The sequence below is a fragment of the Populus euphratica genome, unplaced genomic scaffold, assembly GCF_000495115.2.
Source record: "Populus euphratica unplaced genomic scaffold, PopEup_1.0 scaffold316.1, whole genome shotgun sequence".
Taxonomy (NCBI): Eukaryota; Viridiplantae; Streptophyta; class Magnoliopsida; order Malpighiales; family Salicaceae; genus Populus; species Populus euphratica.
In genome coordinates, this window is record NW_011500204.1 from 245,931 (window position 1) to 257,158 (window position 11,228).

Here is an 11,228-nt window from a genome sequence, read left to right on the forward strand (position 1 = left end):
AAGAAAAAAAATTATAAAATTGGTCCAAATAACGTCTTCTAAACCTAATTTTAAGAGATCCACCAGTTTGATGAATGGTGAAGCATTTTTGTATATGAAAATAGCAGTTAGAATTATATAATTAAATTTAAAATCGATTTAATGATCAGATATTTTTTATTATGATTTTTTAGTTATTATTTTAATATGACACAACCAAACATTATATTGTACTTAGATTTATCCTACTTATCCATAAAAATATTAGTTAGATCATCTATATACTTTATTTGGAATAAAACATCATCTAAATGCTCAAAATCTTAATTTTCACGGGCTTACTTTGATCACCTCATTACATATATGTTTAGATGAAGTTTTACTATAATTTTTTTTATATGTATATCATTTTCAATTTAGGATACTCTTTTGTCATTGTGATTGCAATTTAATTTTATATACAAATTATGATGATCTATTTCTTTTAATTTCAAAGTTTGTTGTTTTATTTTTAAATATAATCGAATCGTCAATGACAATACATAATAAGTGTACTTCTCTCATTTGCAAAAAAATTTGTGGTGGATAGGTTTTCCATTGATTTTAATATTTATTGACCTTTTAATTATATGAACATTTGTTAAAAAAAATTGAAGAAATTTAGTTGTACTAATAATAAAGAAAATACAAAAATAATAGTGGTAGCAAAGTAACAGAGGAAAGGTAATGAGAAATTGATAACGAAAAAAAAAAGGACAGGCGTGAAAGGGTTCTCAGATAAAACCCTTCCCTTCCCTACTGTATTTGTCTCTCTCTATCACAACATCTCTCGGTAGGGCGTAATAAGAGAGAAAGATATGTAATATATACAAAGAGAAGCTTGAGAGATTTTACATTCCTTTTCATTTTCATGGTATTCTATAATGAGAAGAGGATTGAATATCTTCTTCTATGAAGAAGATGTCTTTCTTACAAGAACAGGATACGCATAGACAAAGCCCAGCATTGGTTCTTGATGGGCTTTATTGTGAAGAGGAAGGATTTGGGGGGGACTATTCTTGTGGTTTTGATGATGAAATTTGTGATCAAAATATAAAAAAGGAGCAAACTTTATCATCTGTTTTGCTTCAGCAAGACTTGTTTTGGGAAGATAATGAGTTACTGTCTTTAATCTCCAAAGAAAAAGAGACCCATGTTCGTTTTGAGAGTGGAGGCTCTATAGATGGATCTTTAATGGTGGCTCGTAGAGAGGCTGTTGAGTGGTTTTTGAGGGTAAAGGCACATTATGGGTTCAGTGCTTTGACTGGTGTTCTTGCTGTCAACTACTTTGATAGGTTCATTTCAAGTTCAAGGTTTCAAAGAGATAAGCCATGGATGGGTCAGCTTGCTGCTGTGGCTTGTTTGTCTCTGGCTGCTAAAGTGGAGGAAACCCATGTGCCCCTTCTTTTAGACTTGCAAGTATGTGCAAAATTTGCAATCTTGGTGTTTGTTAAAATGTCCTCATTGTGTGTTTATTGAACCATTTATCAATGTTTGATTTTGTGCTTTCTTCAGTTATTAATGATGGGGTCTCGTTTTTTCTTTGTTTTTTCAGGTGGAGGATGCGAAGTACATTTTTGAAGCCAAGACCATCAAGAGGATGGAGCTGCTGGTACTGTCAACTCTTCAATGGAGGATGAATCCTGTAACCTCAATTTCTTTCTTTGATCACATTATAAGGAGACTTGGATTAAAAACCCACTTGCATTGGGAATTTTTATGGAGGTGTGAGCGTTTACTTCTTTCTGTCATTTCTGGTAAGCAATTGAAAAGTCAATTAATTGATTGCCCTTCAATGGATTCACTTGTATCAAACACTCAATCCATCGGACATGAATCTTATCTAATGCTATAGTTTCTTCCAAACTCATGATTTCCGACATTGGATCTTGATTTCAGATTCAAGGTTCATGAGCTATCTTCCTTCTATATTAGCTACTGTGACAATGCTGCATGTTATTAAGGAGGGTGATCCACGTAATCAACTGGAATACCAAAAGCAGCTTATGGCTGTGCTCAAAACCAGTGAGGTTTGTGTGCTATTAACTTGGTTCCTCTGTTTCATTGTGATCCTAAATCCTCTGCTTTGTGAAGAAGTTTTGGACTTGGTGGTCTGTTGATTAATTCTGGTTGCTACATTTTAACAGGATGAAGTGAATGAGTGTTACAAGCTCATTATAGAGCGATCAGGCAGTCAAAACCAATGCCTCAAGCGCAAGTATCTGTCCACGCCCAGCAGCCCAAATGGTGTCATTGATGCATCTTTCAGCTCTGATATCTCAAATAATTCGTGGGCTGTGGCATCATCTCTCTCCTCGTCATCAGTGCCTCAATTCAAAAGAAGCAGAGCCCAGGTTCAGCAGATGCGGTTGCCTTCACTAAATTGTATGTGCGTGGATGTGCTTAGTAGTCCTCGTTAATCTTTCTGTATTAATGTCTTAAGCTATCATAATTTTCCTCTTTAGCGTCTTAACTGTTGTATGTGTAAGAGGCGCAGACGTTTTATGTCGCATGAATTAACAAATGCATTTCAGGCCAAATCTTTAGCGATCTCTTTGAGAAAGGAATGAGGAGGTGGTGAGGTTTTTCCTATAGGTATGAACATGATGTCTGTATTTGAACCATTCCTCCATTACATGTTACGTGGTTTACTAAATAAACCCAAGATTATCCTGTTTTTTGTTCACGTCAACCACATTAGTTTTGTTAGAAGTCCAACCATAGATGGAGTTGGACTCCTGGAATCTTTGTTTCTATTTCTAGAAAAATAGATTGATGGTTTGAGATTTTCAACTAAAGACAGTTCTTGCTGGGCTGTTCATAAGACAAACACCATCTCTGTCAGAGAATAATTGTTTAGGTGAAATAATTAATAGCACATTACATTTACAACTGTGCTTCTAGTGTTTTGTTTGTCTATTCTGCTCCAATATCAATGAGGACTCCTGTATGTGTGAACAATAAGACCAAAACTCAGTCCTTGCATATTGACGTTCGGGCATATTATTTTATAAAATATTTGGCGTGTTCAACCAAAAGCTCTGGTAAGAATTCTGTAAGTTTTTCACGCTTTTATGGTAGCATGGTCCTTTTCGGTAGAATTATTAGTTTATATATATATATATATATAAAAACTAATAATTCTACTGAAAAGGACCATGCTACCATAATATATATATATATATATATATATATATTTGTTATTTATGTTAAGAAAATAGCTTCAAATATTTGTGTAATCATAACGTAATTAGCTTTTTATAATTAAGTCAAAATTATAGTTAATAGTAGCAGATTTTATAGAATGTAAATCAGAATTCTTTCTATTTAATAAAAAAGACTCTCGTGGAGGGAGGTCATTCAGTCAAATTAACATGGTATCAAAGCCGCACTTTTGAATTTGCATTTCGCTGTCTTGCCTTAGTTTTTCTTGGGTTTTCTTGATTGAGTTTTGGTTAGTCCTAGATACATAGAGCTCTTGATTTTTTTTGCATTTTCTTTGATTCTTGGTTGTTTTTTGGGTTTTGGATTTTCTTTTATTCCTCTTGTTTTGGTTTGTCAAGACAATGACATCAAATAATTCTAATTTGTTTAGTGTTCGATTCATTGGAAAGAATTATTCCATCTGGGAATTTCAGTTTCAAGTATTTGTCATGGGAAAAGAATTATGGGGTCATATGGATGGTAGTGATCTAGCCTTTATCGATTCTACAAAATTGCTTTAATGAAAGGTCAATGATGCTCGGGTAATATCTTGAATTTTGGGGCCTGTTGATCCTTTTATTGTTTTTAATCTAAGGCCATATAAAACAGCAAAAACCATGTGGGAATACCTGAAGAAGGTTTACTGTCAAGACAACAATGCTAGACGTTTTTAATTAAAAAATGATATCTCTAATTATTCTTAATGCAATTTTTCCATTCAGGATTATTATTTTGGTTTTCAAAATTTATGGGTAGAATATACTGATATTATTTGTGCCAAAATACTAGCCAAGTCTCTCTTTATTGTTCAACAGGTTCATGAGCAAAGCAAGTTCGATCAATTTTTAATCAAATTACAATCTGAATTTGAGATTACTTGCTCAAATTTAATGAACCAAGATCATTTTCTCTCTTTGTATGTTTGTTTTGGGGAATTACTGCGTGAAAAACATCTCTTTACACAAGGTAATTTTAAACAGGACAATTCAGTTGCAGTTGCTTTTGATGCCCAGGGAAAAGGGTTGGAATATAAGCAATATACAGTGTTATGGTTGCAAAGAATATGGACACATTGCTAACAATTATAGAAAGAAGTTCTGTAATTATTGTAAACAGCAAGGCCATATTATCAAAGATTGTCCCACTCGTCCTTAAAACAATAGAATAAGTGCTTTTCGAGTTGTGATGTTCGACAACTCATTTACGATAGCTGCATCCAATACTCTTACTTCTGAAATGGTACAACAAATGATTCTTACAGCTTTGGGGCTATAAGGTAACGATTTCAATTCTCAATTTTGGCTTGTTGATTCTGCTGTCATAAATCATATGACCAACTTATCTAGTATGCTTAAAAATATGCATGAGTATCATGGTTCATCACAAATTCAGGTTACTAATGGTGGTTATATACCCATTACTAAGGTTGGAGATATCGCTCCAACTTTCAAGAATGTTTTTGTATTACCAAAGTTGTCTACTAGTCTTATTTCAGTTGATCAATTGGTGGATGATAATTGTGATGTGCATTTTTCTCGTAATGGCTGTCTTCTGCAGGATCAGATGTCGGGAAAGGTAATCATGAAGGGGCCTAAAGTTGGAAGATTATTTTCGCTGCATTTTTCCATTGCTTGTTGTCTATCTTTTACTTGTACAACTATTCAAAATAAAAGTGAAGTATGGCATAAACATTTAGGCCATCAAAATTCTATTGTTTTGTCTAGATAGTTGAGTTCTGGTTTGTTGGGAAATAAAGCTAAATTTTCTTCTCATGATTTTTTTATTTACTGTTCTACATGTAAATTAGGCAAGAGTAAAACTCCTCCTTTCCCTTCATATGACAATTGTGCTACAAAATGCTTTGATATTATTCATAGTAGTGTTTGGGGTTCTACACTTATTATTTCTCATGCTCATTACAAATATTTTTATGATATTTATTGGTGATTACAGTTGGTTTACTTGGGTGTATTTTCTTCTTTCCAAATATGCGGTCTTTTATGTTTTCAAGTCATTTTTTACCTATATTGCAACTTAATTTTCTACTAGTATTAAGGTATTGAGATCTGATTCGGGTAGGGAATATATGTCACATGAATTTTATGATTTTTTACAGCAGTAAAATATTGTATCACATCGTTCCTGTCTATATACACCACAACAAAATACGGTTGTTGAACGTAAAAACTATCATCTTTTGGATATCACTAGAACCTTATTACTTGAGTCTTCTGTACCATCTAAATTCTGGATTAAAACCTTCTTTATTGCAATTTATATGATCAATCAATTGTCATCAAAGGTGTTAAATTTTGACTTCCCACACTATCATCTACATCACAAGTCTCTTAGCTATCATAACTTGCATACTTTTGGTTGTGTTTGCTTTGTTCATTTGCCTTCTCATGAATGATATAAACTTTCTGCTCAGTCTGTTAAATGCATCTTTTTAGATTATAATGTTTCTCACAACGATTTGGTTTGTTATGATCTAAGCTGTAGCAAATTTTATATTTATAGAAATGTTGTCTTCTTCGAAAATTAATATTTTTTCCCTACTCATGTTGCATTTTCCTCTGTTGTTCCTATTCTTTCTCATTTTAAGGATGTGTCATCTTTTGAGCGGTTCAAGCCTGTAATTGTGTATGAAAGACATTGACTAATTTTGCCACTTCTCGAGATTAACCCACCACCTGATACCACTCTCGAGATTGCTTTTGAGCCTTTTACTTATCGGTCTACTCATCACCGATGTACGATAGTATCTCATCCTCCTGATTAGTATGGTTTTTCTGCTACTCTATCTGCTATTATTGTCCCATCATGTTACTCATAAGTTGTCTAGCATGAGTGTTGGCAGCAAGCCATGCAAGAGGAACTCCAAGCTCTTTAGGATAATCATACATGGGAACTTGTTTCTTGTCCTCTAACTGTTAAACCTATTGGGTGTAAATGGGTGTGCTCGATTAATCTTTGCTTTGATGGAACTTTAGATCGATATAAAGCAAAGTTGGTTGCTCTAAGAAATAGACAAAAGTATGATGTGGACTATAAGGAGACTTTTTCTCCTGTAGCTAAAATGACTACAGCACACTATTATTGTCATTGCTGCTTCCTAGGCTTGGCAACTTCATCAAATAGACATTAAAAATGCTTTTCTCCATTGTGATCTTAAAAATGATATTTATATAGCACCTCCACTTGGTTTATTCTCATCATCTACATCAGTTGTGTGTAAGTTGAAGCGGTCCTTATATGGTTTGAAACAAGCTCTCTAAGCATGGTTTGACAAGTTTTGCACTGCCTTGCTTCGTTTCTCTTTTGTGCAAAGCAAACATGATTCCTTTTTATTTCTTTGCATAACATCTACTGGTTTTGTTCTCCTTCTTGTTTATGTCAATGACATTGTCATTACAGGCACTGATTCTTTATTGATTAGCAACCTTTAGCACCATCTTCAGGATTGCTTTCACATGAAAGACCTTAGTTCTCTTTCTTACTTCTTGGGATTGGAAGTTCATTCTTCTTCTTCTGGTGTATTTGTGCATCAGCATAAATATGCTCATGACTTGATTACTTTGGCTGGTCTTCAAGATTCTTCTTTGATGGATACTCCTTTAGAGATGAATGTTAAGTTTTAACGTGGTGATAGGGATCTTCTGCCTAATCCAACTCTATATCGGCAATTAGTTGGTAGCTTGAATTATCTTACTATTACTCGACCTGATATCTCTTTTGCAGTTCAGCAAGGCAGTCAATTTATACAATCTCCCCGTCATTTATATTTGGTAACTGTTCTTTGCATCATTTGATATCTACTTAGCTCTTCTAGTAGTGGCCTATTCTACCCTACTGGTTCTTCTATCTACCTTATTACTTTTAGTGATGCCGATTGGACAGATTGTCCTGATACATGTCGCTCTGTCACAGGTTGGTGTATGTTTCTTGGTGATTCCTTGATATCTTGGAAGAGTACGAAACAAGCTTGTGTTTCCAAATCTTCGACTGAATATGAATATAGAGTCGTGTCAACTACTTGCTCTGAGGTTGTTTAGCTTCATGGACTGCTTGCAGAAATTGGATTTCTCCATAGTACTCTTACTCTTTTTTATGCTGACAATACGAGTGCTATTCAGATTGCTATCAATCCTGTTTTCTATAAGCATACCAAGCATATCAAAGTGGATTATCATTCTATTTAAGAAGCCGTGGATATTCATGTAAATCAAAATTATTTCTATTTAATTAAAAGAAAAACTCTGGGTCATTCAGCTAAATTGACATTTTACATATTATTGTCCCAACAAATTCTCCCCTTTTTCTTTTTATCTTTTGTATTTTTTGCTTTTAACTATGGTATAGTTTGGTAATTAATGGTCACAATAATGCCTTTGGTGTGCTCAAATTCCAGAGAGAAAAAAGAAGGGGAGAATTTGCAAGGCAACAGCAAAGGCGCCTGGCCCCTCTCGATAATATGATTCTGGAATCATGTGATAGTTAAAACCCAGCTGTAAATGGTTGAAGTTTGGAAATTTGGATTTCTTAGTAAAAGACCATATGGCATGATGCATTACCAACTTGACCTCAAAATTATTAAAATCCCCCAGACTGTACTATATGGCAATTCTACCCATGGGCATGTGCAGTTATCGGCCTTGTGGTCAGGGTTTCAGAAGTCAGAATCAATGTTCTCTGTAAAGTCTACTCGAGCATATTAATTTTTTAAAGCTTAACAATGCAGCATTTACTGTAAATAAAACAGTTCCAAGGATTTTGCCTATTTGGGAACCACAGTGATAATCTCTTAAAGCAAAAGTTGCAAATAGCGAGGGAAACCTATATAATGATGGCGACAACCCAATTGCCGTTGATGGTTTTGCGTTGTTTCTCAAGGAGAAGAAGCCTTATAACAATCTCTTAGACATCTTTTATAAGAAAGCACGGGCAAATAACAAAAATACGAACGAGGAGAGATGCTGGTCTCTCCTGCAGAACTTCCTCACCTGCTTCAACTCATTATGTCAAACTTGGAAAAAGAAGAGACCTAAAAGGAGGAAAGAAACAAGCACATTGAAAGCATAGAAGCTTAAAGGATGAATATTTTGATGTACCAATGTGGAGCAGGGGACATGAGTCATGGCAGTGAAAGAACAGTAAGGTTATCAGAAACAGTTTAAGATTGTATTCAAAACCTCACGAGGAGATTTAAGGGTGGTAATTGGGCATATACTCATCGTGTTTTCAATCGGCTTTGAGTTCAGTTAGTGGCTCCGAAAAAGAAAATTCTCATAAATATATCACTTCGAGTATAAATATATTACAGGAACAAGACTCCTGACAAGATGTTTAATCTTTTCCATGTGAAAGCTAAACAGATGATATTTTAATTAGGAAATAAAAAACATTTATGAGGTCCTCATAATGAGGAGAAATTGTCAAAACATTAGTACGCCCTTGTCTTCTTCTTTGGTGCTGAATCTGAAATTGGACGGTGCAGATTGTAGAACCAGTGGGCGGAAAAGTTCAGCTACTCCCTGCCTGTTCCTCTCGTAAAGGAGTTGCTTTCAAGAAAGGTAAGCTAAATCAATCTCTCAGCATTTCACAGCCTCAAGAGCCAGTGTAACGTATGAAGGCGGGTAATGGTCACAAGAATTACAGTTACCCTCTCTTGATTAGCTAAATGGCTAACGATTTGATTGCTGTGGTCTAATCAGGATGAAGAAATTGGGCATCTCAGGTAGGACCGCACTGGATTCAAGGTCTCATCGGCTCTGCTAGAATGGAAGTTCATGGTGGTGGGGTAAAAAAGTACAGAAAAGGGTTTCACATGAGCAGACCTTAGTAGGGCAGTTGGCCATCCTGTGCCAACTAATTTGACAGGATTTAATAAGAAGTAGACAAAAACATCTATGATTAAAAGATGTATTATTAGGAGGCACATAATGCACAGCCAAAATGCATAATTTTCAACAGAATATAGTAATTTGGTTAAGAATTAAGCGGCTCAGTGCATAATGTACAGCCAAAATGCATGATTTCGACACAGCATTGAGTTAAACTTGTAATTTCAATACAACATGTTTTGAATTGAAGGAAAATAAAAGAAGAAAGCAGAGTTTCAGTGTATCTTGCATTTAATCACAACTCTGTTTATGAACATTGTTTGTCTAGCTAGCTATCCATGCTTTATTCTCAACTTTAAATAGTTCATTAAATCATCCAACAAGAAACTGGACTCAGTAATTAGTTCACTCCTCGGATTTTCAATTAGATTTTCTCTTCATTTAAACCCTTTATTGAATTATTAGGGTCTCCAAAGTTTAGTGTCTATTCATCTTGGTCTTTTATCATTTAACTCTTTTGATTTTATTCAAATTGACTTCAAATGTCAATTCTTCTATTCAATTAAGCTCCCAAAAAGATGAATTGAACCTCCAAACTCTGTCAAAATCTTTATTTTTATTTTTGATCCTTTAATTCTTTTAAGTTCGGCCAAATCAACTCTAAATATCATTTTTTTTCTTCAATTATGTCCCCAATTGAATTAATTGAACCTTTAATTTTTACCATTCCCTTTATCGCATGTACACGACATTGTGACAATCATCCTTCTAAATTAAAATTTTGGTGGTGTGGAAAAAGCAATGAATTCTTGTCTTTTTATGGTTTAAAAGGTTTGAAATCACTAACTAATATTTTAGTCACTAAAAACCCTAACTAATATTTAGAGTCTAGATAAAAGAACTAGTCGTTTATAAAAAAGACAATATTATATCTGGTATACCTATTAGGTAAATTGCACTGCTCACTTGTCTGATTATTATTAAGGTTTTGTTATGTTTTTCTAATCATTGATTTGTTTATTGGTTAAAATAGGTTCACCTCTAATTAGTTTCTAAACTTTCTTTTCTTCATAATTAAGCCCTTAAATTGACCAATTGAGTTTGTTGGAATTAAAAAACTAGTCTCCAAAACTTATATTTCTTGCAATTTAACTCAAATTAGGCTTTCAAACTTAATTTCCTTTCAATTAAGTCTTCAATTAAACCAATTAAAAGTTTATTTAAGTCCTTGAATTTAAGCAATTCTTTCAGAGTTAGCCAAATTGACTTTCAAACTTAATTTTTCTTCAATTAAGTTCTTAATTAAGTAAATTAAATCCATTAAAAACTTAATTAAGTCCCTTGATTAAATCAAATCAACTGTCAAACTTAATTTTGCTTTTGATTAAATCAACTAGGCCCTCCATAGTTGTAATTGAGTTCCCAACCTTTGTTATTTTGTTTAATTTGATCATTTGACATCTAATTTATGAAAATGAGTCTCTATTAATAAAAAAAATTATAACAAAAATATCAATTATAGCGACACTAGTAAGAAAATGCACATCCTTTTTCCATTCCATACCCATAATTTCATGGAGAGTTTTTTTATTTTTTAATATATATTCTTCGATTGATAATAACAGCAATTATTGTGGAGAATCGTAACTCATCATCTTCATTAACATAATTGAAAAATAAGATTGGTCACATCTCTATCGCTAGAGAATGTTGTTTGTGTTAAAAAACTAAGAGATCATCAACACATTTTATGAACCATCAATAAACAAAATATACTAATTGATATTTGAAGAAAGAAGAGTTAATCCATATATCTATGAAACAAGATTTGGTATCTTAACAAAATGTAGATTCTGAGACGGGCTACGAGTGTGTTATAAGAGCTTGAAACGTGTTGTAAGTATTATAATAAATAAAAATAAATAAAAGCCAAAACTAACTTAAAGCCTCATACTTTTTTTTTATCAACTAGATTCCACATTGCTTCTTCCTACTCTATTTCCCAATATACTAAAACTTCACTAACTTCGTTTTCTTTTTCTACCTTTTTCGTTGATTTTTTCACTAATTCAAATTTATATCCCCAATTTATATGGTTAAATAGACACTAATTCAAATTCAAGATAGAAATCATAGCTAAGATTTAAGAAAATTTTGCATTTT

At 33.4% G+C, this 11,228-nt stretch overlaps 1 protein-coding gene across 1 annotated transcript; it reads left to right on the top strand.

Moving 5' to 3' along the window:
• The first annotated feature begins 726 nt into the window (after positions 1–726).
• LOC105111985 (cyclin-D3-3-like) lies at positions 727–2,704 on the top strand. The gene is made up of 4 exons (XM_011007518.1): positions 727–1,437; positions 1,574–1,775; positions 1,918–2,048; positions 2,166–2,704. The coding sequence occupies exons 1-4, from the start codon at positions 931–933 to the stop codon at positions 2,436–2,438; spliced, it is 1,113 nt and encodes a 370-aa protein (XP_011005820.1). The 5' UTR covers positions 727–930; the 3' UTR covers positions 2,439–2,704.
• The last annotated feature ends 8,524 nt before the right edge of the window (positions 2,705–11,228 follow it).

Coding starts and splice junctions, on each gene's coding strand:
- LOC105111985 (XM_011007518.1), top strand. CDS start 931: ATGAAGAAGATGTCTTTCTTACAAGAACAGGATACGCATAGACAAAGC. Junction 1,438..1,573: donor CCCTTCTTTTAGACTTGCAA/GTATGTGCAAAA, acceptor TTGTTTTTTCAG/GTGGAGGATGCGAAGTACAT. Junction 1,776..1,917: donor ACTTCTTTCTGTCATTTCTG/GTAAGCAATTGA, acceptor TCTTGATTTCAG/ATTCAAGGTTCATGAGCTAT.